The sequence below is a fragment of the Peromyscus californicus genome, unplaced genomic scaffold, assembly GCF_007827085.1.
Source record: "Peromyscus californicus insignis strain IS unplaced genomic scaffold, ASM782708v3 Scaffold_16__1_contigs__length_79575227, whole genome shotgun sequence".
Classification (NCBI taxonomy): Eukaryota; Metazoa; Chordata; class Mammalia; order Rodentia; family Cricetidae; genus Peromyscus; species Peromyscus californicus.
The window spans coordinates 21,455,362-21,482,868 of NW_026294458.1; the positions used below are offsets into that span (position 1 = coordinate 21,455,362).

The window sequence follows — 27,507 nt, forward strand, 5'->3', positions numbered from 1 at the left end:
CACAAACTACACAAAAATAGGAAACAATAACATATCAACTAATGAAACTAAATCCTAATTAGAAACTCTTTCTCAAAGGAAACTCCAGGACCAGATGATATCAGCTGTAACTTTTATAAAACATTTCTTAAAGTACCAGTTTTAAAAAATGCTAGAGAAGCCGGGCGGTGGTGGCGCACACCTTTAATCCCAGCACTCGGGAGGCAGAGCCAGGCGGATCTCTGTGAGTTCGAGGCCAGCCTGGGCTACCAAGTGAGTCCCAGGAAAGGCCCAAAGCTACACAGAGAAACCCTGTCTTGAAAAACCAGAAAAAAAAAAAAAAGCTAGAGAAAACTGAAAGAAAACCTAGTTTCTGACACATTTTGTGAAAACAGCATTCTAATCCAAATAAAACAAAGATATCAAAATAAAAAATTTCAGACTAGTATCTCTTCTGAACATAGATTCAAAAATGTTAGTAAAAATTTTGGCCAACTAAATACAGCGTATAAGAGGAATTGTGTGTTGTAATCAAATAGAATTTGTCCTAGGAATTCAAAGTTGGCTTAACCTTCAAAAATCAATGTAGTTCATCCAATTAACTTAGAACAATTTTTTTTTTTTATAGACACAGAAAAGGCTACTGACAAAATATGAGAGTTCTTTCATAATAAAATCTCTGGTAAACTAGGAAAACAAATTTCCTCACAGAAGATCATCCAAGGTGTTGCAGTGCACCTAGGTTTCCTAGGGGCTTTACCCAGCAGGAATGCATTAAGAGGATGATTGGACCACGGGCCTGAGTACCAGGTGTTTGGAAGGGTCTACACTTGGCTGTATCTAGTAAGGGAGAGGTCCTTTGACCCGCCCCTTGGCGTTGTTATAAAAAGCCCTTTGGAATAAAGTTCTGGGTTGGTGCATAAGGATCCAGGTCCACCTGAGGCTATCCTGCGTTTCTCTCTGCCCTCTCTTTATTTCTAACTAAGTCTCTTATCCCTCATTCCTCAAGAGTCCCTGGGGTAAATAAATGTGGGAGCTGGTCCCCCACACCAAGGAAAATCTATACATCAGTTTATGCATTGTGTTTATTTGCAGATAATATCATAACCTAGGAAGAAAACCACAAAACTGCTACATGGCTACTAAATGAACTGATTTATGAAGAATGGAAGATCAAATGTTGGAGACTATCAGATGGCTCAGCATGTCAACAGACCTGTCACCAAACCTGACAACCTGAGTTTGATTTCCAGGAGCCACATGGTAGAAAGAGATAATCATCTCCTGCAAGTCCTGATCTCTGTCCTGTCTCTCTGTCTCTGTCTGTCTCTGTCTGTCTGTCTGTCTGTCTCTCTCTCTCTCTCTCACACACACACACACACACACACACACACACACACACACACACACACACGAATGAAATATTAAAAGCTTTAAATCAATCATGTTTCTGGCTATAAGCAAGGAAAAACTTAAATTTGAAAAATTGTTTACCATATCATCAAAATTACTTTAAAATAAGTTTGATTTAAGGCTTTTAATGTGGGGCTGGAGAGATGGCTCAGTTGTTAAGAGCACTGGCTGATCTTTCAGAGGACGAGGGCTCACTTCCCAGCACCCACATGGCAGCTCACAACTGTCTGTAATGCCAATCCAAGGGGATCCAATGCCTTCCCTGTCCTCTGTGGGTCCTGAATGCACTGCACAGGCATACATTCAGACAAAATACTTATAGATATAAAATAAAAAGTCTCAAAACTATTTTTAAAGAGTTTTAATGTTGTTATGATAAAATACTCTGTCTGACCAAAAGAAACTTTGGGAATGAAGAAGGGTTTATTTTAGCTTTGAATTCCAGATCACAGTCCATCATTGAAGGAAGTCAAGGCAGAAACTGCTTGCTTTCCTATACAGGATTGCCTCTAACCAGGAAACTCACAGTCAAGAAGTACAACAGTAACAATGGAGTTGATGCTACTTGATGGCTTGAACAGTTTATGCTCAGCCAACTTCTTTATCTAGCCCAGGTCAAAGTGCCCAGAAAATGGTACCAACCACAGTAGGCTGGGCCCTTCTATATCAATTAATAATCAAAACAGCCTCCTACTGACTTGCTCTTAAGCCAATTTGGTCTAGAAAAATGCCTGTTTGAGGCTCTCCTCCCAGGTTATTTCCAGGTCGGGTCAAGTTGACAGCTAACACTGTTAGGTCACTCTACTCTTTATCAACTTGACACATAAATACATCAATTTAAGCCATAACTATTTCTTGTCCCCAAGATTGTGTTAACATTATAATGTAAAATATAGCCTAACATTTAAAAGATCTCTCACAGTCTTTAAAAATTCCAACACTTTAAAATTCTAGGGTCTCTTTAAAAATTCAGTCTCGTTATTGTGGGATCCTATAAAATAAAATAAAAAAAACTACATAATTTTTATTTCAAAAGGGAAGACCTGGAGTATAAAAACAATCACATGTAAGCAAAAAGAAAACACAGGAGTGTAAATCCAAAGGGTGCCTGGCTTCTAAGACTCACTCATAATGTAATCTTCTGGCTCCAAAAGACTGAGGGAGTCCCACTGCTGTGGGATGTTCTGCATGGCAAATGTGTTGCTGATTAGTCAATAAATAAAACACCGATTGGCCATTGGCTAGGCAGGAAGTGTAGGCAGGACAAGGAGGAGAATAAAGCTAGGAAGTGGAAGGCTGAGTCAGAGAGACACTGCCAGCTGCCATGATGACAAACAGCATGTGAAGATGCCGGTAAGCCACGAGCCATGTGGCAAGGTATAGATTAATGGAAATGGATTAATTTAAGCTGTAAGAACAGTTAGCAAGAAGCCTGCCACGGCCATACAGTTTGTAACCAATATAAGTCTCTGTGTTTACTTGGTTGGGTTTGAGCGACTGTGGGACTGGCAGGTGAGAGAGATTTGTCCTGACTGTGGGCCAGGCAGGAAAACTTAAGCTACATCCCACTTCTACAGCTCTGCCACCTGCAGCACACAGGGGCCTTAACTGTCTTCATGTCACACTTGCCATTGTCCTTGTAAACATTCCATGGTCCTGACATCTCCAATAACCTGGAATTTCCATTGCTACTGAGGCTGCATCTTCAGCAAAGGCTCGTCTTGGTGTCTCCGTGGAACTATACTAAACTAACATTTTTATACAATTCGAGACCACCTGCCTAGGGATGGTGCTCCATAGTGGGTTGGGCTCTCCCCTATCAACTAACAATCAAGACAACCCCCGCCCCAGACAAGCCAACAGGCTAATGTGATCTAGGCAGTTCCTCAAAAGAAGTTTTCATCTAAAATGACTCTAGGCTGTGTCAGGTTGACGATTAAAGCTAACCAGGGCAGCCTTCTGTCTGACAAAAGAGCAGCTGAAAGTTTTCCAGAAATCAGTAGAAAAAGCTAGCTTTCCTTAAAGAATATGGAGACTAAATAATTGCCTTCAACTCCACAGACTTCTGCTTTTTTGTAGGTGTAGATAAACCAGAATAAAGATGTTGACTTCAACTTTTTGGTGTCTGATGCTGACAGATTTTAAGCTCTGCTTATCCTCCTCTTGTCCTTGTGAACACATGTAAACAGACTCATAAGAAAGTCTAGGCTTTTTTCTCCTTTGCCACCAGCAGGAGATTGGAACCACGCCAACTCTTTCCCTAATAGTGCAACTCTGATCCTAATCCCACACTGGAACTGCAATTAAAACACAAGCAATTTTCTTTCTTTTTCTCATTTTGGATGTGCTTGAGAGATCTGCCCAATTCTCCCAACTATGTAATAAATAAATCTTTTCCTACCCTGTTCACATAAGTGAAATGTCATCAGTTTCAATATCAGAGTCAATTTTGAATGAGGGTCCATATGGCTACTACAGGTGACCATGTAACTAGCAAATGTCTTTACCCTGTGTACACTAAATCTCCACTTCTGAGTAACAGTGAGATTTCTCTAGCTAGCTACTGAAAAAAAACAATGTGCTGTGCACAAACTAAAAGGAACCTTGAACGCAGTCATCAGCAAATAGATTCACAAATTGCTTTTTTGGGATGTTGGGGGTTACAGAACTTAGTCTCTCTACTTGGTACATGGTCAGCTACAAGAAAGAACACAGCTACTCAAGGATCAAAGTAAAAAGTGTGGGCATGTCATTTTGATTGGTCAGTTCGTGCGTGGAAAAATATAAGAGGTATGTATGCATTATGGCAAAGTTACCTCGTAAAATTTAGGAGCAAACAGTTTTTTTTCCTTCTCCACCTCACTAGTCTCCATTTTCAATCTTGACAGATGGTGTTATTTTATAGGTGTCCATTTTCAAGTAATATCTAAAGCTTAGTTTCCTGCTGCTATTTTGCAGTTACTAAAGGAGTCATATAAATTGATTAAAAAAACACAAACACAAAAATGCCGCGAAAATATAGTGATTTAAATAAGATAAAATATCTCAAGATCTTAAGGCAGTAATGTATTACTCAGTTTAATTCATGCTTTCACAATCTGCTTTATATTTCTCAGTGATTACATTTCAATTCACCTAATTTAACAAATGTATAAAATGTAACAAAAAGAAAAGACTATAATTTATCTTTCAAAAATTAAATCCTTAGTTACATGAAAATATAACAGTTGATGGTGAAAGTAGAATGGTAGTTACAGAGAATCTGGTAATGTTTAAGATCAAGGAAATACTCTTTAGAAATTCATAATCACAGATCATCTCACATTCCATCTTAACTGGTCTCCCTGTACAATGGTTGATGTTAATACATCAATTACATCAACTTAAATAGGCTATGATGCCCTCTTTTTTTTTTTTGTCAAATGCTAGTATACATCTTTCGAGGGAAGCATTTTTTTAGGTGTGCTTTATATCTAAATCAGTAAATTTTAAGTACAGCAAACTTCCCTCCATTATAGGAATGTACCTCTTCAAATCCTTGAGATTGGTAAGAAAAAAGACCGAGATACCCTAAGAAGGAAGTCTGCTTCCAGACTGCCTTTAGACACAGGGCTACAACATGAACTCTTTCCTGGGTTTCCAGCCAGCCAACTTACTCTAGATTTTAGATTTGAGACTCTCATAAATATATGAGCCAATTCTTTAAAATGACTGATAATTAATTGACAGATACATATATGCAGACACGCTAGTAACTGTTTCCTCTAGAGAACTTTATTAATATACCTTATTTCCAATTTATCCTCTACTATTCATCCTGAGTCATCTTTCTACAGTACATATTGTATAATGTTACATCTGTTTTTTAAATTCACCACCATGAGAAAAATATCCAAATTCCTTATGCAATCTTAACCACATGCCTTATAAAGTCTTTTATGAAATGATTGCCTCTTATCATTTAGCCTTTGAGGTCCCTAAGATCTTTTGACATGTAGTTAAAGATGCTGTTTGTTTGTTTTTTTTAAAGAGCATCAGATACAATCAAACTCAGGCAATTTTTATGCAGTGTATAGTGTTGGTCCTGGAAGCTTGCCTGGACTAGTTTTTCAGCTTTCCCAGTAAATTATTTAGTGTGCTTTTAAAATAAACACATCCATACAAATTTAATCTCTTTTGAACTAGAAGTACTAATTCTAAGAGGAGGCAATGCTTTTAAAGAGATAACAAGAATTTCAGTAGACACAAAGCTAAAACTACCACTTAGCTACTTTGAATTCATCATGCCAAATGACCTAACTGGATGTGGACCCTGATTTTTATGAGAAGCAATAGTTACTGCTATAAAAATTGTGCCAGAAGAAATTTCCTAATTCTTCCATGTCCAGTAGTAGGTATAGCTTGACAAGCACTTGGTAACCTTGAAAAGAAGATCTAGGCAAATCTACTAGGAAAGCAACTTAAAATTGCAGAAGTGTTGGCTGACAGTAAGAAAATCTAGAGGAGACTGTTGAATCCAAATGTATTGTATACATGTATGAAAATGGTAAAGAACAGACTTAATTTTAAAATGCTAGAAGAATGAGTTGATAAGTATTAGTTATACTCTTGAAGTAACTGTGACAGAAGAGAATTATAGTTTGTTATGCTAAGCCTTTCCTTAGAAGAGCTTTTAACATATTGTAACTAAGTAAAGCTTATTGGAATCAGCGACAGAACAGAGGAAACAGCACAAGATATAAGAATAAATGAGGGCAAAACACTCTAATTTGCAGCAGATACTGTCAGTGTCCTGATAAATCCCTTTGGCCATTACAATTGTTATATAAACAGCTGTTCTTAGCTGCCAACACCTAAGGCTTTTATTCAACAACGGTGCTTAGTCTACCTATGTGAATAACAGGTCAGAAGTTTTAGAGAGCTATACATGGCCCTTCTGTTATCTCTTGCCATCCTCAAGTAAAAAATGACAAGAGCTGACTAACTCTTCAGGAGAACAATGATATTATAAATACTAAAATATTTTTGTTTTTAATGTTTTGGGGCGTTGAATTCAGGGCCTTAAGTATGACAGGAAAGTGTTCTACCACTGAGTATAGCCTTTAAAATTATACATGTATTTATTTTTATTTTGATATGGGATGTCACTAGGTTGCCCAGGCTACATTTGAACTTGTAAGCCTCCTATCTGGGCCTTCTAAGTAGTTTAGATTATAGATTGGCCATACCAGACCAGGCTAAATGTGATACTTGAAGCTTTCTAAGACTGAAAATTCCAAGTCTAAAAGGTTTCACAGGTGATTTTTATAAAAAATTTAAAAAATACTAAAGACCAGACTGCTGTGGGATGGTCTGTATGTCAAATGCTCTGGTTGGTCAATAAATAAAACACTGATTGGCCAGTGGCCAGGAAGGAAGTATAGGTGGGACTAACAGAGAGGAGAACTGAGAGGACAGGAAGGTGGGAAGAGACACTGCTAGCCTCTGTCATGACAAGCAGCATGTGAAGATGCCGGTAAGCCATGAGCCACGTGGCAAGGTATAGATTTATAGAAATGGATTAATTTAAGCTATAAGAACAGTTAACAAGAAGCCTGCCATGGCCATACAGTTTGTAACCAATATAAGTCTCTGTGTTTACTTGGTTGGGTCTGAGTGGCTGTGGGACTGGTGGTAGACAGAGATTTGTCCTGACTGTGGGAAAGGCAGAAAAACTCTAGCTACACCAGACTAATTTTATAATTTACATAAAAAGAACAAATACTTTCTTACTAAATTTATCAACGATACCATTGCTCTAATAACTACATCAATCAAAAGTCTAATTTGAAAAGACATCTACAGACCAATATTCTTAATGTCACCTTCTAATGTTTTAGAAAATATTTTCCTAATAGAAAAAGCTATATTGATGGGTGAAAGAAAACATGGTTGCTATAGTTACAGGTAGAGAAAAGGCTTGAATATGAAATAACACATTTTTTTTCAAATAATAAAACTCATATCCTAATACATTAATAGCTATATGAATCAAACTTTCACTTAACTCCATGTGGTGGTTTAAATGAAAATGGTACTCATAGACTCAGGGAGTGGCATTATTGGATGTGTAGCCTGGTTGGAGGAGGTGTGGCCTTGTTGAAGAAAGTATGTCATAAGTGACAAGCTTTGAGGTCTCAGATGCTCAAGCCAGGCCCAGGGTCACTCTCTTCCTGCTGCCTGCCAATCCAGATGTAGAGAACTCTCAACTACTTTTCCAGCACCATGTCCGCCTGCATGCTGCTATGCTTCCTGTCATTGACAATAATGGACTAAACTTCTGAACCTATAAGTCAGCCCCAATTAGATATTTTCCTTTATAAGAGTTACTGTGTTCAAGATATCTGTTCACAACAATAAAACCCTAACAAGACAGAAGTTCATACCAGGGACTAGGCCATTGCTTTTGTTTGGACTTTGGGACTTCAGATTTGAAAAGCAGTAGAATGCTTTAAGTACAGATTAATAGTCTGTACTAGTAAGAGCATGGAAGATAGTGATGCTGAGGGTGATTTGAACTCTGAGAGCCTGGTTCAAGAGGTTTCAGAGGAGAATAATATTTGTATGTGGCCTAGAGTGATGGATTCACAACACGTACCCATGGTTAGGCATGTTTGCGTATGCCTGGGCAGACCTAGACATTTCTGCCTAGCCAGTTCCAGGTCAAAATAGCCATTTCCGGGTGAAGGTGTCTCACATGACCAGGAGCCTGTAGCTTTGCATGGTTATGTAAGAGCACGCAACGCATCGACCTGTGTACACGTGCGCCACCCAGCCTTTATAAGCCGGCGCCATATTCCCGGCTTCCTTCTTCTTCTCCTTCTCCACACACATGTCTCTTCTGCAGGCCTGAGCACTTGTCTGTCCTTTTCTCTTATTTAGTGGATTCTGTCATGTTTCGTGACATTTCCTCGCAGGGTAAGAGCGCTGCTAAATAACTAACATAGAGACCATTCTTGTAATATTTTGGCTAAGAATATGGCTTTTTTTGCCCTTGTCTGAATAATCTGCATGAGGCTAAATTGAAGGGTTTTAGATTAATTGTGTTGGCAGGGGAAATCTCAAAATAGTCTACTATTGACTCTATTGACAAGGTCACACCTCCTCCAACCAGGTCACACCTCCAATAATGCCACTTATGAGTCTATGGGAACCATTTTCATTCAAACCACTATGTGGTCTTGTGGTTATTAATTTTAACTCTTTTGCAGATCTATAATGAAAAAGGAGCAAGCTGAGTAAGGAAAAATACAAAATACACAGATTAAGGAGAAAAGGGACACCAGAAAGTGGAATGGAGCTAAATCCTGTATTCAACAGGATTTACAGATTTACAGAGATAAACAGATTACAGAAAGCCCAACGTTAAATGGAATAAAGGGAGTGGTAACCTCAGGGCAAGGTCTAACCCAGCTAAGCTTCCAGCTTGTGAAAGGAATTAAAGAAAAGCTTTTAGGACCAGGCATGGTGGTACATGACTTTGATCCCGGTACCCTGGAGGCAGAGACAGGCAGATCTCTGAATTCAATGCCAGCCTGGTCTACAATTCGAGATTCAGGACAGCCAAGCTTAGGCAGTGAAAGAAACCATTGAAATCAGAAAGCTGGTGAAAATGTATTTAAATGATGGGGCCATGATCCAGCCCCAGCAAGCAGCAGAACTTGGCCAGGTAGTCCTAGCTTTAGAATCAAGGATGCAAGAAAGTGATTATGGAATCCCCCTCCATGACTAAGGAAAGTCACTGAGGCCAGGAGATCTAGAGATGCCATTATGGGAAGTTGTGAAGGTGAAGCCTAGATTGACTTAGAGACCCCAATAGGTTGGAGATGCCAAAGTTGTGGGATATCTGCCAAAGAAAGCTGCTAATAGGAAGTAGAACTAGCCCGAGAGAGAGAAGTATGTTGCAGTCAACAAAGCTGAAAGGTGTTGGAGATATGAAGAGTGCTTTGACATCAGACATGGTGATGCAGAGTTTGGAGCTTGCTCAGCTGATTTTCAGTCTTGCTTTGGTCCAGTATTTCCTCACTATACTTCCTTTCCTCCCTTTTGGAATGGTAATGTATATTCTATGCCATTGCATGCTGGAAGTATGTGATTTATTTTTTTATTTTGATTTTATAGAAGTTACAGATAAGAGATTGCCATGAGTCTCCAAAGAAACTTTGGACTTTTAAACAGGGTTGAGACTGTTAAAGACTATGGGGACATTTGGATTATGCATTTTGCATTATGGTATGGCTACAAGCCTATGGGAGCCAGGGAGTAGAATGAGGTGATTAGAATGAAAATGGCCCTCATAGCCTCATAGGGAGTGGCATTTTTGGATGTGTGTCCTGGTTAGAGGAAGTATGGCCTTGTAGAAGGAAGTGTGTCATAGAGGGCAAGCTTTGAGGTTTCAGAAGCTCAAGCAGGCCCAGTGTCACTCTCTGCCTGCTGCCAATTCAGATGTAGAACTCTAAACTACTTTTCCAGCACCATGTCTGCCTACATGCTTCTATGCTTCCCACCATAATAATGAACTAAATCCCTGAATTGTAAGCCAGCCACAATAAATGTTTTCCTTTATAAGAGTTGCTGTGGTCATGCCATCTATTTGTAACAATAAAACTCTAACGAAGACATACCATAAAACTATATCAAAATTTAAAAGATGAATTTACTATATGATAAGCTTTAAAAATGAAATTAAAAAAAATTGGGAGCCAGAGAGATGGTATAGCTGGTAAGGGAACTGATTGCTCTTTCAGAGGACCTGGATACAATTCCCAGCACCAACATGGTGGCTCACAATCATCTGTATCTCCAGTTCCAGGGATCCAACACAATCTTCTGGCCTCCCTGGGCACCAGGCATGTATGTGGTACACAGACATACATCCAGGTGAAACAGCCACACACACAAAATAAAAAATAAAACAGGAAGTAATTCTGAAGTAAAATTTAACTAAATATGTTATATAGCAGAAGTGATAAATCTTAAGAATAATCATTAAAAGGTGAGTCTATTTTTCACATTATAAAATATATTTTTTATTTTTCAAAAACAGAGATTATTAAACTATTCAACAAAACTAGAAACAAAAATTTTATGCTCCCTACAAAAACAAATTTTAAAATACAGTAGATTAAAAACAGACTATATAATTTTAAAGATATATTATAGTCTTAGTATAATAGACTAACCAAAAGAGAGTTTGAGTGTCTATGTTCATTAGGTAAACTAGATTTTAGATCAAAGAATATTACTGGGAACATGAAGTCATTTACTAATATAAAATTTAAATTTGTCGCCGGGCGGTGGTGGCGCACGCCTTTAATCCCAGCACTCGGGAGGCAGAGCCAGGAGGATCTCTGTGAGTTCGAGGCCAGCCTGGTCTACCAAGTGAGTTCCAGGAAAGGCGCAAAGCTACACAGGGAAACCCTGTCTCAAAAAAAACCAAAAAAAAAAAAAAAATTTAAATTTGTCAAGAAGATTTACCCCTAACTGTTTATATATTTAATGACAGAGCTAAAAATGCATAAGACAAAAACTGATGGAACTATAAATATAAATAGATCAATCTATAGTTGTAATAAGAGATTTTAATGCCACTGTCTTAATAATGAGAAAGCAGATAGATCAGTACAAACACAGAATATTTGAACAACACCATAAATTGGTTTGACCTAACTGACATTTATAGAACAATCTACTCAACAACTGCAAACACATTTAACATTTATCAATATGACAATATACAGGGCTATAAAGAAAAATTTCAATTAATTGAAAGGGATTCAGGTTATACAAAGTACATTATCTTACCCTAACAGAATTAAATTAGGACTAATTAATATAAAGGTTACTGGAAAAATATGTGATACTTGAAGGCTTAATAATATAAATAACCCAGAGATTAAGAAACTAAATCAAGCAGAATTTTTAAAAATATTTTTAACTGAATTAGAATGAAAATACAATTAATACAAATAATAAATACAAAATGTTGGGCTAGAATCTTTCAGTTCTGCCAAAATACAGTTGTTTCATTCCTCTTAATGTTACATAAATGAAAAATTCTAGAGGTAGTTCTATAACAAGCTTAGAGAAAGTCCAAAATGTAGAAAGCATAGTAACCTCAGGAAAGATACAGCAGTTCCCATGTTTCACTATTGCCACTCAAATCATGGGCAAGGTACTCCAGAGGCCTCCAAAATGAAAAGTTCTAGAGCCCAGTCTCAATGGTTAAATGTAAAACACACTCCCAATCGAAGGCTCATGGAACATCACAGAAGAGGATCAGGGAGTTTGCTGTGAAATTGTGTCTTCTAGTATTGTCAGAAGCTATAACCATAGAGGCTCACCAACATGACTGCCTAAATGTGACTGAACAAGGATGACACCAATGAACATGTAAACTGACCAGAGAAAAGCCCACAAGGGCTCAACCCTACACGAAGAACTACAGATAACTGAGTAAAGCTGGGAATGGGGGAGATGGTTATCCCCAAGGAGGAACATACCAATTGGTTGTCCAGTGCCAAACAGTTAGCCCTGAAAACATACATATAAGTAGCACTGCATGGTCTGAACAGGTTATATTTAAGAATATATATGTATATGCATATCCATATATGCAATCAATAACAGTTAGCTTAAAAAAAAATAAAGACCATGAATTTGAAGAGTGAAGAGAGATGTGTGGGAGGGTTTGGAGGGAGGAAGGGGAGAAATGTTGTAATTAAATTATAATCTCAAAACTAAAAAAATAAGAATTAAAGAGGCCATCTTATAAAAACAGCAGAGACAGATGATTCACCTAATACATAAATCTGAATGTAGAGTTACCAAAAAATACCAAAAAGAAAAGTTAACATGACAACTTCAAAGAAACAGTTGATGCTCTAGACTTCAAAGTAAAGGATAAGGGTACAATATCCAAGGAAGAAATTAAAGGAATGACTCGAGAGAAAACGAATTCAATTGAAGAGAACAAAGACACGTTATACAACAAACAAGGTAAGCAACTCACAACATGAGTGGCAAATGCAGCAAAGACAGAGATTTTGAAAATAAAAATCATATATTTCAGAAATGAAGAACTCAATAACTCAAATTTAAAACAGGTAAAAGCCCCAATAACACACTAGATTAAGTATAATAAAGAACATCCAAACCCGAAGATAAGTCTCTTGAAATTACCCAGACAATAAAAAGGAAAAATATAATGAAAAAGAGTGAAGACAGACTTTGAAATTTTTTGAGACATCAGATAAACATACTTTGGAATTTTGGAAGTACATGAAGGGGAAGGGCATAAAAAAACCTATTTTGATAGCAAGTCTTCATTATTATCTTTGCTAGATTAGAATCACCATAGAAATATACCTCCAAGTGAGGCTAAGAGGGTGTTTCCAGAAAGGTTTAACTGAGAAGGGAAAATCCATGAGGAATGTATCCCAGGAATTGTGGTCTTGAAGTAAATAAAAAGCAGAAAGCAAGTGGAATACCAGGACTCATTGCTCTGCTTCCTGATAGCAGATGCAAAGTGGCCAGATGACTTACATTTCTTTATTATTATTATTATTATTATTATTATTATTATTATTAAGAAATTTTCTATTCATCTTACATACCAACCACAGATTCTCCCTTCCTCCCTCCCCTCCACCCCCAGCACTCCCCTCAACCCACCCCCCATTCCCACCTCCTGCAAGGCAAGGTCTCCCATGGGGAGTCAGCAGAGCCTGGCACATTCAGGTGAGGCAGGTCCAAGCCCCTCCCCCTGCACCACGGCTGTGCAAGGTGATGACTTACATTTCTGCAGCAATGACTTGTGCTCTTTAAAACAAACTGCACACTCAAACTCTGAGCTAAAATAAACCCTCCATTCCTTAAATCATTTTTCTCAGATATTTTATCACAGCAACATGAAAAGTTAACTAATTCGCCTATTCAAAAAACAGGTGAAATTTCCCTAACCTTGGGGAAAATGACTATCAAGATACAGGGTACTTACTAGACTCTAGTAAGCATAACCTGAAAAGATCATCATCAGAGCATATTAAAGTTAAACTGTCGAAAGTATAAGTTTGGATTGGGGAGATAACCTAGTGAAATTCACTTTTGGCATGAGCATCTAGCTTCTCCAAGTCTATAGAAAAAACAAGCAAGGCACTGTGGCTACCTGTAATCCCAGCACTCAGGAGGCACAATCAAAGGATCTCTAGGGCCAGCTGGCTAGCTAGACTAGCTGGAAATGGTGAGCTCCAGGTTCAGCAAGAGACCATTCCTCAATAAATAAAGGACAGATCAATGCAGAAAGATAGTTGACATCAATTGGCTGCCACAGACATGCATACACATAAAAACAAAGAAAGAAAATTAAGTTCAAGGTTTAAGACAAAGAAAATTCTAAAATGTATAAGAATAAAATGTTTAGTCACATTTAAGAATATCACCACTAATGTAAAATGTTTCTCAGTAACACTTTACTGCTATGGAATAATCCTTTCGTACACTGTGAAAATGTGTTGCTCTCATTCAGAGCCAACTGGCTAATAGCTAGGCAGAAAGAGGTTAGGCAGGAGAGCTAGACTGGGAAAACACTGGGAAGAAGAAAGGCAGAGTCACCAGAAGAACCAGAAAGAAACAAGATTAACATGCCATACTGAAAAAAGGTACTGAGCCACATGGCAGTACATACATAAGAAATATGGGTTAATTTAAGATTTAATATAAGAGTAGTTAGTAATAAGCCCAAGCTATCAGTCAAGCATTTATAATTAATAAGTCTCTGTGTGGTTATTTGGGAGCTAGCTGGCAGGACAGAAACTTCCACCTACAAATGGCATTCTAACATGGGGCCTGAATTTCTATATAAGACGTGGGAAAGCTTAAAAAAGGTTCCAAACACACAAAAATGGAGCCAAATGTGGTTTCCTAGTCTCATAGTCTCATGCCAGCCTCAGTACAGAGATGTGTCTCCCAGCAGCTGCCTGTGGGATGGAGCTTGTCACCATGTGCTAGCACCACACACTAAGCTGAACCCTGCCAGTGGTTGACATTGCTGGTTTTGAGATCAGAGAACACTACAGACATTCAATAAAGACAGATCCAGCCAAAAGAAATCTCTAAATAGGTTACAATGTGCTTAAAAATGTACATAGGCTTGAGAAGAAAAGGGAAAAGGATAATAGTCATAGAAAAAAAAGAATAGTTTAAAAATAATAGTCGTTAAAGAGAGAAGTAAAATAATTAAAAAAAAAAGAATAAGCCATATAGAGATGGGAAATACACAGAGAATCTGGTTCCTCTTTGTTATTGTGTTGTTTTTGAAATTTTTGATTGATAATGAATGAAAAATAGCTGCTAAGAGATACTGAATTATAGAAACTGCTAAATTAAATCAACTTCAAAATGGAAGTCAAAATGTGTGTTGCTTTGGGGAAGAGGATTATGCTTTTGTTCCCATAGAAAACAAAAGGCTAGGGATTCATTCAGGGTTGAAAAAGGTTAAGTTTGATCGAGGAAGACCCCCTGAAAATGTTGGCTATAGACATAAAGAAATAAACCTTAAATAACTATAAAACATGTAGTTTTACCTACACAAACATAAAATTCATCTTTGGCTAACTTGTATACAACACACAATCTATACTTATATTAATGTAGATATATATGTTACCTTTAAAAGTTTATATATTTTCAGAGCAAGGGGACAAGACACTAATAAAAATGAATGGCCCAGGTGATCCAACATCTCACAGAACCTCTGTTGCAGTTTCCCCAGAGTTCTGCATTCAGAACAGTTTCAAGGCCACTGGCTGAGATGGTTCAGCCTCACAGACTACTCCAGCCAGGACTTGACCATTATCTTGACTTTCTCAAGGTCCCACAAGGATGCCAGTCCCCCCAGACAACAGGAAGCAGTCTAGAGAAAATAACACCCACATTCCCAAAAGATGGTTTATGGATGTTTGTCATCCGTTAAGGGGGATTGGTTATAAGTTGTTATTGGTCATGGTCAGAAGAAAAGCTAAACAAAGGAGTTAAATTCAAAGATCTCTTTCTAAAGAAAAAAAGGTGTTATAATATAGAAATGATGAGATAAAAAGGTAGATTATTGAATCTACTTTAATCCAAAAAGCAACTATTAATGTCAAAATGTTTTACATTGGTATGGATTTTGGTTTATTGATAAATTTAAACTTATTTTTGTTACACTGTATATATGTTTCTTCTCTTGTTTAGGGGATTCTGCTTATGAATCTCATTTAAAAATTTTTAAGTAATACAGGTTAGAAGTTAATCATCTATAATAATCAAACTTGTAGTCATATTAGGTATGTTTTCAAAGCTAAACATATATGTTTAGATAAATAGATGGTCTTGAAACACTTCAAAGACCTACAGAATATGGCATTAAGAGGTTTAATAACCTGAGGTTTTCCATGACAGTGAGACATGTCTGCTCCTGGCAGTACCAATTTACTTCAAAAAAGATGATGGGTGTTGAAGAAACTCCATATGGAGCTTGTTTTCTTTATGACAAAAGTTAGCGATTTAGGCATTGTTTTGACTAATGACAGTATACTGTCCAAACTGGACCAGCAGCATGCAAAAGAAAGTGACTGACAAACTTTGCTAAGACAGATAGGACAGTCCTTCAAGATTCCTTGCTTCTCAAAAATATCTGTAGGCCAAAGACGGATTCTCCTCCAATGTCACAGAGGACCTTTGGGTGACTGTACAGGCAGCCAGATGTCCCTGTCATTAGGCAATATTACACCCTTCTGGGGTCTTTGATGGAGTTAAATACTAAATAGTTAAACTTATAGTTTTCCTTAGTTATGATTAAAAAATAATTTAGGTATAAAACTTTAGGCTCACAATGATAAGATAGATAATAGAGTGTTTTTTCTAAATTAGCCAAATATAGATATTGTAACTATAATTCTTACTTGATAACTGTTTTTGTTATACATAATTTTACTATGTTAAATTTAAAATCTTCTTTTTTAATTAGACAAAAGGGGAAAATGCTGTGGAATAATTCTTTTGTTTACTGTGAAGATGTATTATTGCTCTCATTCATTTAATAAAGTGCCAACTGGCCAGTAGCTAGGCAGGAGGAGTTTAGGTAGGAGAGCCAGACTGAGAGAATGCTAGGAAGAAGGAGGTCAGAATCACCAGGAAACATGGCGAGAAGCAAGATTAACATGCCATACTGAAAAAAGGTACCAAGTCACATGGTAGTACATAGATAATATTGGTTAATTTAAGATGTAAGAGCTAGTTAGTAACAAGCCTAACCTATCAGTTGAGCATTTATAATTAATAATAAGTCTCTATGTGGTTATTTAGGAGATGACTGGCAGGACAGAAACTTCCACCTACATTTTACAATTCAAGAGAGAACAGAATAATACATTCTATCTTAGAAGAAAACAACTTCCAAGAAAGATATTGCAAAGCTTTTCAGAAACAAAGGAGAAATAAAGACCTTTCAAAAAACCAAAAACTCAAGAAGGTCTCCACCACTAGACCATTACAAAATATGGTTCAGGAAGTCCTACATCCAAAAGCAAAAGATAACTACTATCATGAAAGTATATAACTCACTTGAAGAGATTCATAACAGTGAAAAAGGAAAGACTCAAACCTTATCAGAGCAATAAACTACAAAATCACAATTAGCAATAAAAAAGGAAGGAAAAAAAACACTAGATATTCAAAACACCAAAAAGAAAACTGACAAAAATAACAGTAGTAATGGTTTTGACTCAGTTGTGACCTTAAATGTAAATGGTTATGAAGTGGGTAGCTGTTCCAGATTTGACCTGAAAGTACTACCCCCATTGAGGCTTCGGTAACTGTCATGTCAACAAGGCGGAGCCAAGAGAGGACCCCTGAAGACCTGAGATCGAAGGGGCCTGCTCTCTTGGTTCCTGAATCCTGCACGCTGGAGGTAGACCAAGCAGAGTTCTCCAGAGAACACCGCTGGACTGTGTTTCACCTTTCCCAGACCCTGCAACCTATCTCTTCAATTGTAAGTTACCCCACAAAATAAACCTCCCTTTTAACTACATGGTGTTGCCTTAATATGTAACCAATATGGTTACATTAATCAATTGAAAGATATAAAAGGTTAAAGAGGAATAATGGAACAGGAAGGATTAAATTGAGGTGGGATGGGAGGACCTTTATCCAATAGACTATTGAATATAGAGGAAGGAACATGGGGAGAATAACTAACACTAAAGGCCTTTTGAAAAAACCATATGGAGTTGGGCTGTGGTGGTGCACACCTTTAATACCAGCACTTGGAAGGCAGAGTCAGGCAGATCTCTGTGAGTTTGAGGCCAGCCTGGTTTACAGAGTGAGATCCAGGACAGGCACCAAAACTACACAGAGAAACCCTGTCTTGAAAAACAAAACAAACAAACAAAAACCCCATATGGAAACCTGCTACTGTAATAACTTCTGAAAACATATTCATATACACATACACACCTAAGAAGAATTTTAATGGAGTTACCCTACAATGTGGGGGTGGGGGCAATACCCCAACTAGACATCATATGCTAGCAAATAAATAAAAAAAAACCTGTACCAGAAATGGGTTAACTCTTTCTGAGTTGTTATACAATGGGATCTTATAGATCCACAAGCATTACAAGCTATTGCTAATGCCATTGATTACCCTTCAGAACTTGATGGCAAGACTCTATTGCTAAAGATATCATATACTTGAGTCATAGAACATGGAGAAACCAATCCACAAAAAGTAGCTTAATGGTGCAACTCAAAAAGCTGGAAAAACAAGAACAAACCAAATTCAAAAGCAATGGATGACAAAAAATAACACAAATACAAAGAGAACAATACAAAGAATCACCAAATCTAAGAGCTGGTTCTTTGAGAAGTTAAACAAGATTGACAGACTCTTGGCCCAACTAACCAAAAGAAAGAGAGGTTCCAAATCAACAGAATCAGAAATGAACAGGAAAACATGATAGCAGATAACAAAGAAATTCAAAATATTATAAGGCAATACTTTAAAAACATGTATTCCATTAAGTTGGGAAGCCTAAAGAAATGGATGAATTCCTTTCAAATTAAAAATTGAACCAAGAAGTCAACAGCCTAAACAAATCCATAATGAATGAGGAACTTGAAATAGAAATAAAGCTTCCCAACCAAGAAAAAGTCCAAGACAAGTTGGATTCACAGTAAAATAAACAAAAAAGGAAAATTACAGGCCAATGTCCTTGTTGAACATGGAGAAAAACTCAAAGCCACACTGAACTCAGAAATGAGATAAAGGATATCCACTATCCCCATTCTTTTTCAATATTGTATTAGAAGCACTAGCTGGAGCAATAAGACAAGAAAAGGAAATTAAAGGACTAGAAATGAGAAAAGAAGAGGTCAAACTATCCCTATTTGCAAATAACTTGATATTATACATGAGTTTCAGTCTTCATATTAAAAATCTGAGACATCTTAAAAATTCTATCAGAAAATTTCTAGAAATGGTAAACAATTTCAGCAATAATGTGGCAGGGTACAGAATCAATTTGCACAAATCAATAGCTTTTCTATACAATAACAACAAACATACAGAGAAACAGATCATGTATACATTCCCATTTAAATTGTCTCAAAGAAAACAAAATATCTAGGAATAAACATAACCAAGGTGGGGAAGGAACTTCACAATGAAAATTTTAAACCTCTAAAGAGACAGAGAAAGGCACTAGAAAATAGTGATATACCATACTTACGGATTAGAATATTGTGAAAATGATCATTTTGCCAAAAGCTATTTACAGATTTGATGCAATTCCAATCAAAAACCCCATCTCATTCTACACAGAAATAGAAGAAAATATCCTAGTACTCATTTAGAACCACGAAAGATCCTGGACAGCCAAAACAATCCTGAGCAGAAGAACAATGCTGGAATAATTACAATTCCAGATATCAAGATATATTTCAGAGCCATCATGATAAAACAAAAACAAAACAAACAAAAACAGTGGTATGGTACTGGCACCAAAACAAACGTGTTGACCAATAGAACAAAAGCAAAGATGCAAACATGAGCACATGTAACTTCAGCCACTTAATATTTCACAAAGATCCCAAAAACATACACTGGAGAAAGGAAAGCACCTTCAGCAGATGGCTCTGAGAAAACTGGATGCGCACATGCAAAAGAATTAAATTAGATCCATATCCATCACCTCACAAAAAAAACTAACACCAAATGAATCAAAGACCTAAATATGAAGCCTGAAACTGCTAGAAGAAAACACGTAATTCCCTATATGATATAGGTGTAGGAAACTACTTTCTCAGTAGAACTCCATTTGCCCAAAATTTAAGGCCAACAATTGACAGGTGGAACTTCATAAAAACAAAAAGCTCCATACAGCTAAAGAAACAACCCCATGAAGAGGAAGCCCACAGAATGGGAAAGAATCATTGACAGCTATGCATCTGACAGAGGACTAATATCCAGAATATATAAAGAACTAAAAATATCAAATGACCCATTCAAAAATGGGCCTGGGACATGAACAGAGAGTTCTCAAAAGAATTAAAAATGGGGGCCAGAGAGAGGCTCCATGGTTAAGAGCACTGATTGTTCTTCCAGAGGACCTGTGTTCAATTCCAAGTACCCACATAGCGGCTAACTACTGTCTACAACCACAGACAGGGGACCTGACACCTTTATGCAGTCAAAACACCAATGCACATTAAACAAACAAACCAACAAATAAATAAATAAATGATTTTTTTAAAAAGAAGAAAAAATGTCTAAGAAATATTTCAAATAATTTTCATCATTCCTAGCAATTAAAGATTCTGGGAAGGAAGAGTATAATATCTCATTAAAGAACAGATTATTCCATCTATCTCTTTAGCATACTTAAGGTGAACCCACTTCCCTGTGGTGGTCCCTTAGCCAAAGTGACTAAACCAGCCCAATTGGAATATTAGATCTCTACCCAGGCCAGCAAGACTTTTCTATTCTAACAAAAGTTTTTTCCTTCAAAGTCAGGAATAAGAAAAAAGCTGATAATCTTCACATATCTAATTATCTCATACTCTAGCCAGAACAATCATTTAAGAAAATTAAACAGACTTCTGGGTAAGAAGGTTGGTTAGAATCTTCACCAAAGAAACTTTGAGAAGTGAAAGAAAAGAGTCAAGATAATAGAAAATAATATTGTTTCCTGCAAAAGAATGGTTGGCCAATGTACTTACAAGGTCAAGATCTCCACGGGGAACAAGTGAGAAAATCTCAAATCACTGTGGCTGGCTAAACTCAGCTCCACCAGAGGCCCTGCCAGCCAGCACAAAGGAACCGGCTGGAAAGTGGTTTTCCTCAAACACACTCACTTACAGAACCAAGAAGCGGAAGCAGAGTACAGAGTGGCTGAGGTGAGGGTGAGGGAACTGCCAACAACATCTGATAGCCTTTTATCTTCCACACTCTGGTACCTGGAACAAAGAAATGGCTGTATTCAAGGGCTCCCACTGGCCCCTCCTCCACAGAGAGAACACCAAGGAATGATCCAACTGATCACCTGAAAGGGTAATAAAGGCTGCGAGTGCCAGATACAAATTTAGACACCATGGCAATGGTATAGATACCCAGAATGACTTAGTTAAGATGGCTGCTATGGATATACAAGGAAGTGTGACTAAGGAATAAATGGGCTTTTTATGTAACTTGTTATGCAATGAATTCTGGCAAGAGCCACTTTTGTGTGATTCTGTATCCTTGGACCCAGGGGCATCTCTTACCTAGAGTGAATAAAGTGTGTCAAATACACCTGTGGCTCTGACCATCCTCCTTCATTGCCCTGCCCCTCACAGCCATCTGTTCCTGGTTCCCATTACCACTCAGTGAAGATGGATTTAAACAGTCTAAGGAGTAGGGAGCCAAATCCAGACATCGAACAAATTAAGAAGAGAGCCAGAGCTTTAGTCAGAGCCAGAGACACAAGCATAGCCAAACCCAAGCAGGAACTAGAGCTAGAACCATGTTCAGAGGTAGAACCTGATCCAGAAAAGTCCTCAGAAATATGGAATACAGCAATGGGACCACCCATTGCAGAGCAATTTCCAGTAGCAAGACATGTTTCAGGAACCAGAGAAGGAACAAAAGAGATGTCAGATGAAACCCAGCAATCAGTTTGCATATCCTGTATGTGCACCCACCTCTCCCTATACCTATTTATTCATTTAACGCCCAATGTCAGTTTAGCAGGTCTGCTCACCCCTGCGCTCTTTTCTTGCCCCATATCCCAAAATATACTCTCTCTCTTTTGCTTTTGTTTTTTTTGTTGTTGTTTGTTTGTTTTGTTTTGCTTTGCTTTTTGAGATGAAGTTTCTCTGTGTAACAATCCTGGCTGTCCTGTAACTCGTTTTGTGGACCAGGGTGGCCTCAAATTCACAGAGATCTACCTGCCTCTGCCTCCTGAGTGCTTGGATTAAAGGCACATGCCACCACCACCTGACTTCATTTCTCTTTTATCTCTAGCAAAGAGCACTGACTGCTCACAGGTCTTTAAGTCTCTAAGCTTCAAACTGCTGAGAGATCAGGCAGTTTTAGATATCTGACAGCATATCTTTACCTCTCTTTTCAGTCTATCTTTAGCCAACCTCCTTCACCCTTCCCCCACATACCTACACACACCCTTCACTCCCCTTAAAGTTCCCCTTTCTATCTATGTTCTCCCCTGTCCTGGCTAGTTTTGTGTCAACTTGACACAAGCTAGAGTCATCTGAAAGGAGGGAACCTCAATTGAAAAAATGCCTTCATAAGATCCAGCTGTAAGGCATTTTCTTAATTAGTGATTGATGGGGAGGGCCCAGCCCATTGTGGGTGGTACTACCCCTGAGTTGGTGGTATTGGGTTCTCTGAGAAAGCAGGCTGAGAAAGCCATGAAGAACAAGTCAGTAAGCAGCACCCCTCCACAGCCTCGGCATCAGATCCTGTCTCTAAGTTCTGCCCTGTTTTGAGTTTCTGTCCCAACTTCTTTCAATGATGAACAGTGATGTAGAAGTGTAAGCCAAATAAACCCTTTCCTCACCAACTTTATTTTGGTCACAGCAATAGTAACCCTAACTAAGATATCCCCTCTACTTTCCATCATCCAAGTGCTAACCACTGTGTCTTACCATGTTTTTTTCTTCCTTCCTACCAGACCCTGACTTACATCCACAATAATTAGTATGTGATAACATGCATACAGCACTTGCAGTGTTCTTTTACAATGATTGGTGTTTAAGGGGTGAATATTTTGTATTGGCTCTATCTTCATAGAGGGTCTATCCCTGGATAGGGATTGTTATTGCAAATAATATTCTCCCTAGGAGAACATAGGGAATGGAGCCCTGAAAACCAGTCTAACGGAGGAAATGATTGTTCAGTTCTGCTACAACATAGTACCTCTGAAACATTTCAAACATGTCCATTGAAAAAAAAAAGGTGAGCCAAACAAAAAAATAAATGAATTCAACCAACAGTCTAACTCCAGATGTCCAAGTCCAAATGTAAAAGTAGAAGTAATGTGAAAAACTAAGGCAACATATGTTCTCCAAAACCTACCAATCCTAGAAAATGGCCCCTCCTAAGAGTTCTTAGACAAAATTCCAGATAATGAACTCAAAATAATTATAAATATGCTCAAAGAAATGAAAGAGGAAACAAATACATTCCTGAATGAATTCCAAGACAGCACATACAACTAAATGGAATAAGAAAGTCAATGTAAGATATGAAAATGTGATTCAATAGAGAAATAATGAAGAAATAAATAGTTGGTCAAATTACTGAAAACAAGTGACTGTTGAATTATCAGCCCCAAATGGGACATCTATTTCACCCCGTATAAGGCCTAGGGAACATTGTAGAAGAGGAGACAGAATGTGTAAGAGGAGGAGGATGGGGAGGTAAGCACCAATGAAACTCTGTCTGCTGGATATGACATGGTCTTTGCAAGCTGCTGTGGAATTACACAAGACTGGACATTTCAACATTCCTTCATGGATTGGGAAGGAACTCTTGAGGCCCTACCTCTCCCTAAACAGCTGGTGGCAATTAATGTGACCAGCTGGCCTCCTGCTACTGCAGCTATGCTTCCCCTTCATAATGTACTCTGGATTGTCATCCAAAATAAACCTTCACTCCCTTAAGCTGATCTTTATTCAGGGCATTTTACCACAGCAACAGAAACAAAACTAAGGCCAGTGTCACCATAAATAGGCAACCTGAAGAATCCGTATAATGAAAGAAATGTCATTTCCAGAGTATATCCTGATTATGATATTACTTTTTAAATATTATTTGTGTTTTATTATACTATTGATATGAGAAGGGGCAAATTAAAGAAGGTTTTTCACTTTTCAACCCTTCTTCCACTCCTCCAAGGTCTACCCCCTTTCCCTACCCACCCAAATTTGTGGGGAGTTTAAACCCATCAAATACAGATGGTACTGCCCACTCTTGGATGCACAACCTTCCACTGGAGTGTGACCAACCTGCCATGGGTGACACCCTTAAAGAAAACTGACTCTGCTTCTTCCATCAGCTATCAATTATCAATAGCTCCTTAGCTAGAGGTGGGAATTTGAGCCCATCTCTACGCTCTGTCCTGAGTTTTTTGTCTGGCTTAAGCTTGCCTAAGTCTTGTGCATGCTGTCACAACTACTCTGAATTCATATGTACAACTGCCCTGCTGTGTCCAAAAGTCACTGCTTCCTTGTAGTCATCTACTGCTTCAGCTCTTAGTATTTCTACTCCCTTTTCCAAAATGATTCTCGAGCCTTGGGAGGAAGGGATGTAATAGGATGTCCTGTTTAGAGCTGGGGATTCTGGAGTTTCTTATTTTCTGCAACTTGACAAGTTGTAGGTCTCTGTATTGCCATCTACTGCAAAAGATGTTCTGATGGGAGTTAAGAGATACATTGATCTATGTATATAATGATAAGCCATTAGGAATTGGTTTTCTACTATGTGCATTTAGCAGAGTAATAGTAGTAGCTTCTTCCCTAGGGCCCTTGACCTATCTAGCCGTAGGTTCTTGGTCCCAGTATTAGTACCAGATATGGATTTCAATTTGTGGAGTGGGCCTTAAATCCAAGCAGAAAGTGGTTGGTTGTTCTCATACTGTTCATGCCACTATTGCACCAGTGGACATGCTACCATTGCACACGTGAGCATGTCTTGCCAGGTCAATCATTACTGTAGCTGGATTATATAAGTGATTGCTTTTCTACTCCAATAGCATGCATAGCATCTTCCAGGATGGTGAAAGCTAGCTTAGAGTTGTGAAACTTCCAGGTGAGTACCATCTTGATTTCTCTGTGTTCTTGTGTCTCAACTATGCGGTGTCTTCAGCAATATGGACTTACTGTCAGGTTATGGAAGGTAAAAGCTTTGGAAATAGTCTGCAGTATTTGGGAGAATCTATGGGATCTCAATGGCCAACAATTCCAAAAGAAGTAACCTATTTGTGGCACTGTACCTTTTCATTTGCTAGCCTGTGGTCTCTAGCGGGAGCATTGTTATCCCATTATAGAGTGACTCCATTTAAACTCTTATTACATATGTGTATGTACATATTTTAGGGAGTTTCTACAGTAGTAGATTTCCATATGACTTTTTAAAAGTATTTAGAATTATTTACCCCTTTCCCTTATTCTCTCTACCCTGCCCTCCCATTACCCACCCCATTAAACCCTTCCTGTTCCATTATTCTCCTTTAGCCCTTTATAACAATGTGTTCTATCTCCTCTTCCTTGAAGTCCTCCATTCCACATAGCACCTTAATAATTTATTAATTCTATGGGCATTGCAAATGAAACACACATATCTGGAGATACAAAACTAACATTAACAAATAAGAGAAAACATGGGACATTTGTCTTTCTGGGTCTGGGTAGCCTCACTCAAAATGATTATTTCCAGCTTCATTCACCTACCTATGAATTTCAGTTTCATTTTTCTTAACAGATGAATAATATTCTATTTTTAAACATATCATATACTCATTATCTATTCATGGACATCTATGTTGTTTCCATTTCTTGGCTATTGTGATTAGAGAAGTAATGAACATAGATGAGCAAGTTTCCCTACAATAGGATATAGAGTTTTTCTCATTTACTTTTCTTTTTTCTTTAAATTTTTTTCAAGACAGGGTTTCTCTGTGTAGCCTTGGCTTTCCTGGAACTCACTCTGTAGACCAGGCTGGCATCGAACTCACAGAGATCCACCTGCCTCTGCCTCCCAAATGCTAGGATTAAAGGTATGTGCCATCACCACCCAACTCTTTTACTTTTCTACTGCTATAAAGAGACACCATGACCAAGGCAACTTTTAAAAGAAAGCATTTAATTGGGGGCTTGCTTATAGTTCATAGGGTAAATTCATGACCATCATGATAGGAAGCATGGCAGCAGGCAAGCAGGCAGGGTGCTGAAATAGTAGCTGAGACAGTACTTCTAATCCACAAGTTGGTGACAGAGGTAGAAAGACTCGGCCTGGCATTGGCTTTTGAAACTTCAAATGACACACCTCTTCCAACAAGGTCACACCTCCTAATCCTTCCCAAAACACTTCCACTAACTAGGAACCAAATATTCAAATATATGAGCCTATGGGGGCCATTCTCATTCAAACCACCATCACAGAGTTCTTTGGATATATGTCCAAGAGTGGTATAGCTGATCACATAATAATCTATTTCTAGTTTTTAGAAGAATCTCCACACTGATATCCAGAGTGGCTGCACCTCTTTGCACTCCTGCTAACAGTGAACAAATGTTCCTTTCTTGTGCCAATATGTTCAAGTATATTCCCTACTTCCTCCTCCATCAGATTCAAGGAATCAAGTCTTACACTGAGATCTTTGATACACTGGAGTTGAGTTTTATGCAGGATGAGAGAGAAAGATCTAGTTTCATTTTTTCACATGTAGTTAACCAGTGTTACCAGCACCATTGGTTATGGATACTACCTTTTCTCCAATGTGTACTGTTGTCCTCTTTGTCAAAATAAGGTGACTGTAGAAGTGTAGAATATTGTTTTTAATTTTTTTTATTTATATGTACGAACGAGTGCCTGTATGAATGTATGAGCACCATTTTATGCCTGTTGCCCTCAGGAGCCAGAAGAGGAATGGAGTTATAAAAAGTTAGGAGCCACCATATTGATGCCAGGAACCAAGCTCGGGCCCTCTGCAAGAGCAGCAAGTACATTTGCTGCTGAGCCATCTCTCCAGCTCCCTAGTTGTGGTATCACACAATAGTTTTTATAAAACATTACAGGTAAAAGAAACTGGGTCAAAGAATACATGAGATTTCTCAGAAATATTTCTTATACCTAAATATAAATCTCAAAATAAAAGGTTTAATTTGGAAAAATGGAGAAGACATTGAAATGCATTTGGGAATAAACCTATAGCACTATATGCACATTATTATAAAAGAAGTTATCAAATTAATGACTATTTATACCTTAAGAAACTAAAAAGGTTTAAACTAAACCCAAAGTAAATTTCAAAAAAGATCAAAGTAGAGACAAATATATAAAATAGAGGTAAACAATGAAGAAACGTGAGTCTAAAAGTTCAATCTCTGTGCATAACTAAAAAACATCTAACAGAAAAAGAATGACACGAGCAAGCACTAACAGAAGTTAAAGAAGGGACATCAACAGTGACCTCCAAGATAAAAATATAGTAAGAAATCTGACAGTGGTGATTTTAGCAATAGTTACTAATTTTTAAGGAAACAATGCACTTTTTTGGTTATAAGTGCTTTACTTACTTGAATGAATAATTAACAAAAATTAAGGATACATTCGTATAGCACCTGTTCTTGTTCCAATAGCCAAGATTTTCTGGACTGGATCAAAGGCCAGTGCTGTGGGCTGATAAGGAAAACCATGCCGAACTGTCTGAAAGAGAGTAAATAGTAGAAATAGCCGTCAGGGAAGTGAAAATTAAAATGATGATGAGACACTATTACATGGCCACCAGGATGGCTATTATTAGCTTTTAAATGTAGAAA

At 37.8% G+C, this 27,507-nt stretch overlaps 1 protein-coding gene across 13 annotated transcripts in view; it reads right to left on the minus strand.

Moving 5' to 3' along the window:
• Positions 1–27,507, minus strand: part of Stxbp5l (syntaxin binding protein 5L) — a 239,596-nt gene that overhangs the window by 163,453 nt on the left and 48,636 nt on the right. For all 13 annotated transcript variants that reach the window (XM_052740647.1, XM_052740651.1, XM_052740643.1 and 10 more), the window contains exon 3: positions 27,297–27,394. In XM_052740647.1, coding sequence (XP_052596607.1) covers positions 27,297–27,394 — 98 coding nt within the window. The remainder of the gene's footprint in view (positions 1–27,296; positions 27,395–27,507) is intronic.